Source organism: Agelaius tricolor, unplaced genomic scaffold (assembly GCF_023055355.1).
Source record: "Agelaius tricolor isolate 1412-34295 unplaced genomic scaffold, bAgeTri1.0.p SCAF_16, whole genome shotgun sequence".
Lineage (NCBI taxonomy): Eukaryota > Metazoa > Chordata > Aves > Passeriformes > Icteridae > Agelaius > Agelaius tricolor.
The window spans coordinates 2,431,750-2,443,828 of NW_027269276.1; the positions used below are offsets into that span (position 1 = coordinate 2,431,750).

Sequence of the window (12,079 nt, forward strand, 5' to 3'; positions counted from 1 at the left end):
TCCGCGCTCACCCGTGGCAAACCGGGGAAAAAATCCCTAAAGAGGTGGGGGGTGGAATTTTAATTTAAAAAGCCACATAAAGTGTTACAAATGTTTGTGGCTTGTGGAGCTGCTGGAGAGCGGAAGAGTACCGCACCTGCCGTCCACCCCTCAGGGAGCGGGGCCGCTCCCGGGGCCGGCTGAGGCATCCCCGGGAAGCACCGTGAGGGGAGCGCGGCTGCTGAAGGCGGGCCGGTACCCTCCACGCTCTCCCGTGCAAAAGCGGAAAAAAATACTAAAGAGATTGAAGCAAGAAATTATTAAAAAACGCCACATAAAATGTTATAAATGTTTGTGGCTTGTAGAGCTACCGGCGGGCGGAGGAGCCCGCACCTGCCGTCCCCCACCCTGAGGGAACGCGGCTGCTCCCCCCGCCGCGGGCTGGCAGCAACCTGTTGGTGCGGGCGCTGCCGGGCGGCGGGAGGAGCCCCTCGGAGGGGCGGCCGGGCCGCTGACAAAGGCGGAGCAGCGGCAGCCCAGGGCCGCCCCCGGCAGCGGGGCCCGGCGGGCAGCGCGGGGCTGGGGCTGGGGCCGGGGCGCTCGCACAAGATGGCGGTGGGGCGGCGGGAGAGCGCGCTCCCCTCGTAGATGCGGCCGCGGCGGCCCCTGCTCCCGGCGCCCGGCGGGGCTTACATGGCGCTGGAGGACCTGCTGCTTTGTCTCTGCTTCTCCGCCCTCGCTGTCCTGGCCGTGCAAGGTGGGTGAGGAGGGAGGGAAGGGGTCGGTGCCCCCCAGCCCGCGGGCGGCTGCGGTGCCACCTGCCCTCACACGGGTAGCGGGCGGTTCCGCGGGATGCGCTCCCTAGCCAGTCACCCGCTGTACCAGCCCTCCTTCCCCTTTAGTGGCCATTTACCCCAGTCGTCCTTTCTCCCCTTAGTGGCCGTCCTGTCCCTCCGTGGCCATTCCCCCCCTCTCCCCATCCCCTTCTTTCCTCCAAGTCGGACGATAGCGGTGCTCGTGGCCCATGCCTAGATGGTGCTTCTTTTGGAGTCATCATTTGGGGGGTGACATTGGGAGTGACACCCTCACACTTTGAGGGTGACACTCCCCACAAGAGCTCCCGTCAGTGTATGGGCTGGGGGGAACAGCAGACCAGCAGCAGCAGCAGCATTCCACGGCCTCTGCCTGGACAGTGGCAAGTTTCCACCAGAGGAGCAGTGGCTGTACCAGGGTGGTGGGGAATGAAGAGCTTGTCCGGCACAGGGTGGCCCAGAGCAGGCCCAGGTGTCCAGCAGGGCTATGGAGGGGCCCTTCGCCTCCCTTGCCCTGCTCCTGCCGGCATGGGACACACGGGTAGGCAGATGTCCCGGTGGTCGAGGAAGTGACCCAGGAATAGCCATGCTCCTCACGCTCGTGTTTTGCAATGGTTACGCAAACGGCGCTGTGCGCGGGCACACGTACGCGGCCACCGGGCGTGTTGGTGGCTTTCTGTGGTTGCCATTGAAGTTGGCATTGAGGGTCGGCTGAACTGACAGACCTTGGGGTGTGGGGCTCCTTCTCTGTGCGTGCACAACCCACAAAAGGTTTTGTTCTCATCCCTGAGAAGGGTTTGGAAAGGTACAGGTTGGCAAAACTGCACCAAAAAATGTGAGCGTGTGCCAGGGACTTGCTCTTGTTTAAAATCCCCCCTAAACAGGGTATTGTGGTGGAGGAGCCATCCCCATGTCATTGTACATTTTTATTCCTTTTATGATGCATTCAGGTTCAGCAGAGCATAATAACAGCACGTGGATGGCTGCAGGGTTGTTTTTCTTTTCTTTCTTTTTCCTCAGAACACTGTGAGCTCCCGTTAGGGGTAGGTTATGATTCAGCATAGGTGCAGCTTTATGGTGACTGTTGTGGAAGTGAATAACGGTCCATGTAAATGGCCCATTGTCACCAGTGAGTGTTGGTTTTCCTAGATGGGAGGCAGGCTGTGACCCCACCAGCAGTCAAGCTGGACTGAGTGGGAGCCGTGTCTCCTGTGTGTTTGAACAAACAGCTGAGTGGATCCCAAGGCTTGTAATGGAAAACAATGGTTTAAAAAGAAAAGAAAAAAACAAACAAAAAATGGGGGTGGTGGAGTGGACGATGTTTTTCCAAACCCACTTCAACAAGAAAACTTCAGATACTTTGCGAGAATTTGCAATTGTGGCTTCTTGGTGTTTCTTGCAAGTAGTTAGGCAACTAGTGAAAATTGTTGCTGTTTGTTTTCTAACAATGGGACACATCTTGTACAGGGAGGCAGTGAGTGTGTCTGCACAGTCCTTGGACGTGCCGCTGGGTACGTGTGGATGTGCTTTCCAACAGGTGGGTTTGATTCTGAAAAGAAAAACATGGACTTGTTTCAATCTGAAATTAATTTGGCAGAGAGTTGAAATGGTTTTGGGAAAGTCTGTGTTTGATCCCAAAGCCACATGTGTTTTGATCCAAAGTTCAAGCCTAGCCGGGTATGAAGTTCGTAGGAGAGAAGTAGAATGGAAAGCCTTCCCCCCCTCCGGACTTGATGGAAGCAGTGCCAGTGTACACTTGCTGGGGATGTGATCCAGTGTTTTTGAAAGCTTTCTGCTGTCTGACTTTTGAGCCTGTTTTCCCTTCAGGAGCAGGAAAGGGGTTTAAGGAAAAAAAACAAGCACTAAACAACCCCTTTTCAGTTGACTCCAACGAGGGGGCTGTGCCGGTTCCTTTCCTTGGGGCTCTTACAGGGGACGTGTTGGTGGGAAGTGCGCTGAGCTTTCCACGCGAGGGATAAGCTGAAATCCATCTGGTTTTGTGTAGTTCGGTTTTGTGGTTGAGTTCACTTGCTATTTCCTTTTTCGACACCACCTCATTTGAGTTGTGATTTGTTTTATCCTTCCTGTCGCGTTCGCCTTGGCGGCGTGACCCCGCAGCCGCTGCCTGCCGTGAGAGCCTGTGCCGGGGAAGTCGGCGTTCCCATTGTTAGGAATCGCGTGTCCCTGCTGCTCTAAGCAGGATGTCACCTGCCTGCGGCTCCGCCGGCCCTGTGACCGTGGCGTTGCGGTGTCACCGGGATGGGCGGTGCAGGGAAGGGGTGTTTCCTACAGCCCCAAGAAACGGGGGACGCTGACAGTGCCAAACGCGGTGCACACAGCGCTGGAGAGGCTTCACCTGTATCCCGTTTCCAGGGGCAGCGTTCCCGTGCCGGAGCTTGGAGCTCGCTGCCCTTGTGCCGTGGCTCTTGTGACAGCCAGTCCCCAAGTCAGGCAGGGGCTGCTCTAGCGTGGGGAATGCTTTTGCTGGCATTTCTCTGTTTCTCTTCTAGTGTGTGAAGCTGAAGGTGAAACTGCTCAGGCTTAATTCTGGTTTTGTCTCTCCTGTTTTCCCTAGGTTTTTCCTTTTTTATTTTTTTGGGTTTTGTGCCTTCACTGCCTTGAAGTACCAAGTGAAGCAGAACGGGCTCATTTTCGGGCATATCCCCCTCTTTTGCAGCAGACTTTCTCCTGGCAGCTGCAGCAGATTTGATCTGCTGTGAGGGCCCCGTGGGGGTGGGTGACTTCTGGTCATACATGAGGCACTTCAGAGTGGCGCAAGTAAGAATTGGAAAAGAAAATATTTGGCAATCTGCCTTTCCCTGGGGATGAAAGGAGATTATTTTCCCTGCATGTAGCCTGATTTGGAGATGGAGGCAGCTTCTGTGGGACAGCACAGGTGTCTCTGCACTGGGAGCACCTGGGCTTCCCGAGTTTGCAAAGCGCTGGGGTGGGCTGTAGCATACAGCACATCCCTCCTGAGTACCCACTGTGATCCTGGACCAGTGACTTCATCTGCTCTGGCAACCTCATGGCCCAGTTCAGCCAAATGTAAAGATGCTTCTCTCTCTGTCAAAGGTGAGGATGAAATCCATCAATAAGTATTCAGCACATCTATGATCTTTTTCACTCTAGTGCACAGCTGTCCTGAGGGCAGAGCACTGTGCTGTCCCACAGGTTTGTGACTCCTGATACCATATCACTTGCCAGATGATTTGAATTCTTACCTCCCTTGGAGCTGCTTTTCCAAAGGCTGGCTCTTCTCCCAGGGAAAAAATCCAGGTGCTTGTCTGGGCATTTGCAGTGTAAGAGATGCTGCTTGCACAATTTACACGCTCCTCTCCTGGTTAAATGGCTTCAAGGCCATTAAGCCTAGTCATGGTTATATAATTAAGATGGGAATTAATATTTAATCTGATTGTAATTTGTTGCTGGAATCCATCCCAAACTGTATTTCTGTGTGAGGTGAGTGTGTACCTGAGGGAAAACTGAGTCCAGTGTTACATACAGGATATTTTTTGCATGAACACTGGGAATTACAGGTCTGCCTTGGGTGACAGAGAAACCCTAACCTTTACAAACCCTGAGTGATCATAGTCATTTTGTTATCAGTAGGAAGCAAATGTTTGTTTTATAGTCAGCTGTAATAGTAGAGGGGATATGGTAAATCCTTGTTATCAGTACTTGCCAAGTGTGTGTTGGGCCAAAATCAACTGTGGTGCAATTTCGTTACTTTCTGGAGAAGAACTGGATCCACTTGCCTACAGTATTTTTAGCTGGTTTTTGAAGGTGAAGAGGTGTAATTATCTCATTCAGTTGTCTGTCCATCTCCCTTTTCTTCTTCCCAATAATTCCTGGACCTGGAGAATTTAGAGTTTTTGAAAATAAGTGACCAAGTAGAGGAGGGAGATGCAGTTTCTCCATGGACTGAAGGACAGGGACTGGAAAACCCACTTGAGGAGGAACCTGAGTGCCTCAATGGTAGGAAGAGCTTTGAGCAGATCGTGAACCTTTTTTGGATAGGACTGGGCAATCCACTCTTGAGACACAAAACTGCAGGAGATCACAATCTCAAGTCCTTGTATTCCCTTGTTTATTCATTAAGTCTTTTCTGCTGTAAAACATGACTTATGATTATATCAACGTACATATTATGGGGCTTGGTGTCTGTTTTGCTTTCCTCTTTTTTTTTTGGGAAAGCACTTCAAAACACAGGATTTGGAGCTGCTGTGACTTTGGCTCTTTTCATTGTCTTTGTGTTGGTCACTTGCTGTCTCTGCCTCAGTCTCCCCACTGAGCAGGGGATGCTGTTACACACTGTAAACATGAAGAACACCATCACACTAAGTACCCCTCTTGCATTTATTAAATTCCTTGAGTAAGTGGCCTCCAAGGGCTGCTTGTGCTTTTCTGACTTAACAGTTTGTTGGTGAGAGGATCCACAGTTGCTAAAACTGAATCTGCCACCTTCATAGAAAGCAGCATTAAGCTGTGTTCTCACAAGCCCTTCTAGAGCTGCCAAACCCTCTACCAGACATGGGGAGAAGTCTGAAGAGCTTCTAATTTGTCTGACTATCACTAGTATGCTGAAGTCATCCTTGAAACACCATTGAATTTCCTAATTCTGAAGAATAATGGAAGCTTCAAGGAAGAGGAAGAGCTGGTCAGTGTTTCCTTGTAGGAAGGTAAGAATCTGCTGGACTTGCAGCTGCTGAGAATGGAAATTCCATGGGAGAGCCAAACCAGGTGTCTGTGTTCTGCTTGCAGGTGTCAGGACACTTTGTGAGTGTGTAGGTGTTGGAGCTTCTCCCTTGGACGTGTTTTTGTTCGTGTCACTGATGGCCACTGCTGTCTCTGTTTGGGTCAGGTCCTCTCCTGCTCCTAATCCATGTGATCCTGCTCTTGTGATATGGGCTTGCTTTATCTGAGAAGTCCAGCAGCTGCCGTGTCTTATCTCCGTGGGTAATAAACATACTTTGTGGTGCTTATGATAAGCAATTACTGTGTTCCAGGGAAACTTTCGTATCAGATGTTCTCAAATTATTTAAAAATCTTTATCAGCATTTTAAACACAATTGCCTGTTATTGCCTCATGAAATTCAGCTGAGCTATGGAATAACCTGGTTTATTATTTTTTTGTTTTTTCATGTTTTAATTATTTTTCCAGATCTTTCATGGAGTTCTTGAGGACAGGTCATTAATATTAAAGTGTGTTAATGAAATGTGAGCATCCTCAAGGTTTGCTCTCAGCCCAGATTGGTGGGAGAATTAAAATCTAGCATGTGAAGTATTGCATTTGTGCTCAGTCTGCTGTGGCTCTTTCCCTTGTTCCAACAGACTTCCCTGGTCTCATTTCCTGCTCAGGTCTTTGAACCATGTTCCCTTTGGAGTCGGGATGGCTTAACACCTTGTTAAATGTAAGACTTTGGGAAATTAAACAGTTAAAATGGTGCTGGGATGGCAGAACTTGGTGGGATGTGGAAGTGATGCCAGGCTGGCAGCAGGGGTGTGATAAAGTCCTTTGTGTGTTTCACTGTGTGCCGGGAAATGTGCATCCTTGACCGTTTCTAAATTGACTGTCGATAGATGATCAAGTTAATTGGTGTGACCAAAAGGTCATTACTTAATGAAATGGATTTCCCATGCCCTGTCAATGCACTGGGAGTTCTGGCAAAATCTGACTGTCCATGCACTCGGGGCTTTGATAAATCTTCTTTTTTCAGAAGCATCATCAGTGATTACAGGTTCCAAAATTACCTCAGGTTTTGCACTGCAGAATGGGTGCATGTATTTTCCAGACAAAAGTGGAATTTTCCCTGATATTAAAACTAGTCAAGAGTTCACTGATTATTTTTTTCTGCTCACGTGAGAAGGCTTTTATGTTCTTTTGGAAATCTTTGTCTCTTTTTAGCTGATGGTCTAGTGAAAATGTGCTCTTGCCTTTCTGGGGTTATCTGTGCTGCTTTAAAGGATAGGTGAGCATAGTCCTCCTAATTATATAGACCCAGAGGGACTGAGCCTGTTGGAGCCCATTTCTGTGCCCTCGCAGTCCCACTTGTCTGTCTGTCTGTCTGTCGGTGGCAAAGCCTTGAAAGAGTTTGTAACAAAGGGACAGGGAGCTTTGCATGGAAAGAAAAACCAAACCAAGGGCTGGGGAGGGCAGAGAATTAGCAGGTGTTCAGGCTGATGCTGGGGGTCAGCCTGTGGTTTGGGGACGGGACCTGCCCCTGTGTGGGAGATAAGGGGCTTGTAGGAGGTTATCTTCAGCAGAGGGGTCCAGAGTGTGATATGGGGTGGAGGAGCTGGGGCTGCTGGCTTGGCTCCATTGTTTTTTTGCTCTATAGGTATTTCCCCTTGTTACAGAGGCTGGGGCAGCCCTGCTGTTGGAGAATTCAGGCTGCAACAGGAGGATGATCATATCCTCCACGGGTCTGTGTGGCTTGCAAAGACACTTCTGAGGGCACTTTGTGTTGTTCCATGGCAAGGCACCTTGGCAAAGTACCATCAGATAAGATAAAAGGGGAAAAAGAATCCCAGGATCTGATCCAACACCAGCTCCTTTGCTGGGTTGGCAAAAATTGTTTAGATTTTCCCTCCGAAGAATGATTTTGTAAACATAATACTGCCTATTAGCCATGTAAATTACTGTCATTGGTGGCAATTGTTGTGATGGAAAGATAAGCATCTTGAAACTCTGGTTTGATTTACCCCTCCTGTCCCCCCAGCTCACTAACCAGTTGTTTGTGTCAGTGCTGATTGCGGCTTTTGTCAGAGAAATCAAAATATTGATCAGATTTATTTAGCTCTCTGTTCCCTAGGTCACAGTAAATGTAACTTTTCTTTCTTTTCCTTTGTTCTCTTTTTCTCTGTACTGAAAACAAAAGGAACTCTTCCTCAAGAAGATGAGCCATACGTTCCCAAAGTCAAAAGTCATCCACTTGAAGAGGGTCCTTAGGAGCAGGCTTCCTATCTGGAGCCTTTCCTCAAGAGTCTGTCAGTGGAAAATCTGGCGAGCAGCATTACCACAAGTACTATTGTGGAGTTTTCTTTACATGCAAAGTGGGCAGAGATGGAAGTTTCTCCCAGCTGCTGGCAGAGAAGAGCTTCCCATTTGCTTCATGCTTACGGCTGCTGCCAGGATTTGTTGTTTAGCAGCAGAGGAGTTAAGTGAGGGCTGAAAGGCTTCAGCAACACTTCAGCATCCGGGCACGAGGCTGAGCTGTCAGATTATTCTTTGTTTTTAATACAGTGAAGACACTTGGGATAGTTCAGTGAGTTTAAGGCAAGCAGTATATGGTGCTGCCTTCTTGTGTACTGTGTCAAGCTGAGACATTTCTTGTACATGCAGGTCCTTGAGTCTTTCACCTGTTTTCCATCCATAATCTCAGCCTTCTGTAGTAACAGTGGTAAGCCAGCCCTGCTTTTCTCAGCAGTCAGGTGCTTGCTCTGCTGGGGAAGTCTTTTACTGCTTCAGTTCAGAGCCTGACTTCTTGGAACTGGACCGTGCAGGTCCCTAGGGCACCAGTTCCCCCCAGCTGAGTTCAGAGCTGCCATTCAGCTCAGACAACCAGTGCTGGATGTGGCTTTCCAGATGTGATGGGATCAGAGCCAGCTGAGGGAAAAGGAAAGAAACCTTCATCTCCCAGAGTGTCTCTTTGCGGTGCAGCTGAGCCATTGCTGAGGCAGATTTGGGGTGTTCATGCATGTGAGCAGCAGGAGGCTCACATGCAGGAAACCAGAGGAGGCATCAGGATGGGGCCCATCTGTGTAACTTCCATTTAGATTTTAAACAGAAGGGCTAAGTTGGTATTTGGTAAGTGGTATGTGCAGACCTGTAAATGAAAATTCCTGAGTACTTTTTTGTGTATTTTAAAGTTTGTGAGGTTATAAAAATGCTACCCTCATAGGGAGTGTTTTCTTGTCACCAGAAACTTGTTGGACTGCAAATTTGACAGAACTAATTTTTATAGCATTTTCTAAGCTGAACTAATTGTGTATTTTAGAAGGAGGAAGACAACGATGTGGAGGTGTGTTTTTATATAGATTTCATTAAAAAGGTGATGTGGATTATCCTGCAAGTTATCTGAGCAATGTAAAGGTTTCTGCTGGAAAATGCAGGTGATTATAGGCTGGTGACTAACAAATAATCCTTGGCTAATATGGGTTGGGCTCAATTAATGTTAATCCCTGCTCAACAGTAGTAAAAGTTGGATAAAGGAGATTTTGCAAGGCTGTTGTTGATCTGAACGTGAGAACGTTCATTCCCTGAAATAAACCCAGCTCTCTGGAAGAGACATCATTCTCATCATTTGTTTCTAACTCTAGAGAAGGAGCTATTCAAAGTGGCCCAAAACTGCCTGGTTCTGAAGATGAGGATTTCTCCTGTGCTGGTGTTACGTGCTTAGGCACAACGGACCTCGTTAAAGAAAGAGCAGCAGTAATTAGTGTAGATTAATGGAAATAAATCTGGTTTTAGTAATAAATGAGGTTGGATTCCTTGGTCAGCCACCATCTATAATATTCATCTAGCAGTTGGATGCACAGAGGCAAAACTCTCCTCACTGTTGAGAAAAGTGGGTGATCTGGGATGTTTTTATTGAAATGTCAGTGTAAGTCCAGGTGTTGTTTTTAGATGTGTTTTGGTGAGATAAGCAGAAGCCCAGAGGCAGCCAGGGAGAAGCATCACATCCGAGCCTGGACCCCATTGATCCAGGAGGGCCCCAAAGTGGTGTGACAGTCCCCACAGGAGTTCTGCTGCTCGGATACTGTGTGTCAGAAGCGTGTCCTTCACCATTTGGAAGCAGACCCAGGCCTTTTACTGCTTTGTCCTCAAACTGTCAGGTTTCAGCTGGCTGCAGCTTTGGAAAACACAAAGATTTATATGCTCTGAAGAGAAACTTTCGCTGGCAGTGGGTAAATGCACTGGAGATGCTGGAAAGTTAAACAGCCAAGTAGGTGCGAGGCATTTTTGAAGTAGGTTGTGAAATATGTTTTCCTCCTGTTGTTGTGATAGATGTAAGTTTAAGTTTGGGAATGGGAGGGCAGATTTCCACCCATTCTGACCCTCAGTCCTAACCATGTTCAGAAGTTTGTGCTGCTCCTTGTTTTCCTCCACCTTTAGGTGCATCCTTGTAGCCACAGATATGGCCTTTATGTTGCTATTTTTCCTAATACAATCCCTGAGCTCTAAAAGTCACTTTGCTTTTTCAATAATAACTGACTTTTCAGATCACAACCAGATACTGCCCTTTCAAACAGGACTAGGTAAGAAGTTAAGCCAGGAGGATTAAAGTCCCAAGGTGGTCAAGTCCTTGGTAAGATCATGCATGTCTAGCTGTGGGCACCCTTTTGACTTAACAGTTTATCCTCTCTCATTTTATTATTTTCTCTGTCAAACCTGCCCTTTTATCTGCTATTGTTCCAGCAAGGCTGGCCGGCTGCATTGATAACATACCTGTGGAGTTGGGTGATAACAGAAAGAAGCAGAGCAGGTCTAGATAAAGCAGGGGTGGTCCACACTCATGGAGGGAGCTGGTGTCAGACACTGCAGCTGTAGCCAGGCAGCGAAGCCCAGATGGGTTTTGTGACTTCCCAAAGGACATGTGGTGGGTGGTGACAAGGCCATCCCTGGACAGGCTGGTGCTGTGTCAGGACTGCCCACACTGTCTGTTCTCTGCAAAATTAACTCCTGCCCTCACCTTTTCCTTGTGTTCCTGTGCTGTGTGGGTGCTGTCTGTGTCCTTGTGTCCTCCCAGGGCAGTGACACCTCTCCTGGGGCAATGCAGGCTTGCAGTGACAGTCGTCTGCACTGAGCTATTAAAATGCACTTTTCCATTAGTTCTCTTCGTTGCTGTTCTGAATTGTCTTTTCTTCCCCTGTGTGCTGGCTCATTATTTCTTATTAATTCATGGTTTGTGCAATTACCTGGGAAATGCAGGAGAGTTGGCAGGAATTTGACGAGCCTGACTTTCCTTCTTGGAAGTAGATAACTTTTTTTCCAATGCAGCATGGGAGGGTTGGTTCTTGTCCCCTCTGAGTGACAAGTTGCACATCCAGGCCTTTCTGCAGGGGCTTTGCAGGACAGGTTGGCTGTTTGCAAGCACAAGGAGCAGGGAAAGGGTCTGTATGTGTATTTCCTTGTGTACCTGGTAGGATTGAAACCAGAGCTGTTCTTTGACATTCTGTAGCTGCTCTGCATTTATGGCACTTTACACCCTGCCCTGAAGACACACACCAGTCTTGAATGCAGCCTATCAAGAGTGAACAAGGAAGGCTCTTTGCTTAACTTTAAAAGACAGAATTGTACCATAAATAGTTCTAAATACATGCCAGGAGATTTTGTTTGTTGTGAAAACTCTCAGCTCAGTCCAAGGAGTGGGAGTGCATGTGTCTTGAAGTGACATCCCTGCAGAAGGGTTCTTTGCCCCTTTTTTTTTTGGACACAGTATTTCAGGTAAGAACAGAGATGTGATCTGGTCCCTTTCTGCCATCACACAGCAAGATAAGAGGGCTGTCACTGACTAAAATGCAGCAGTTTGTCTGCTTGTACCTTGTGTTTTATTGGCAAATCTATTGTGCCCCTGGTTTTCCCGTATGAATGCTCCTCTTTTTTAAGTGTTGTATTCATGCATTGACTTCCCAGCTGCTAGGAGGGACCTCTTCTTGATAGAAGCTGGACTAAGCTGTTTCCTGGGTGGCTTCACAGCTAGACTTCAGGCTGTTGGTAGGGAAGGAGCTTTACCTGCCCTCCTCCTTCCATTTTTATTTTCAAGTGAACTGCAAAATCTCATTACCCATGGCAGTGGTAGGGCTTTGAAGATTTCTGACCTAATTATCTCCTTTGCACTGCGAGTAGCAGTAAAATCCATGTGCTGTCAGGGGACTTTGCTGTTGTGGCAGCTATGCAGCAGTGGGAGAAAAGGGGCTGGTGCAGAGGGTTTGCTTCCCACAGTGCAGGCTGGCTCGGGCTGCCTGCACATTCCCAGCTGAACAGGTGCTTTCCTGCAAGACTGGATGGGGTGAATGAGGTATAAGTGAGAAGTTACCCCGTTCTGGACTCCATCTCAGGCGCTTCAAATGCCTTTTTTGGGTAATGTTCATGAAGGTCCTGCTCAGAAGGGGCTGGATCATTGTCTATGGAGGGGCTGCTTGGTTGTGGCATGATGTGTAATTAAGAAAGTGGTGGGTTAAATATAGCAAGTTTCAGTGGTGTGTGAGAGCTGTGATAGAGCCATGTATTTACACATCATTTCTGAGACTCTCTTAGAGTCATGTCTCCGTATTTGTGCCTG

The 12,079-nt window shown here is 48.2% G+C and overlaps 1 protein-coding gene across 2 annotated transcripts in view; it reads left to right on the forward strand.

Annotated features, from left to right (window-relative positions):
* The first annotated feature begins 484 nt into the window (after positions 1–484).
* IGDCC4 (immunoglobulin superfamily DCC subclass member 4) overlaps positions 485–12,079 on the forward strand; it is an 87,794-nt gene continuing 76,199 nt past the window's right edge. Inside the window, exon 1 of one of the 2 annotated variants that reach the window (XM_071441185.1) lies at positions 485–736. In XM_071441185.1, coding sequence (XP_071297286.1) covers positions 628–736 — 109 coding nt within the window. In that variant the 5' untranslated portion in view covers positions 485–627. The remainder of the gene's footprint in view (positions 737–12,079) is intronic. The other variant, XM_071441186.1, reaches the window with a different exon arrangement.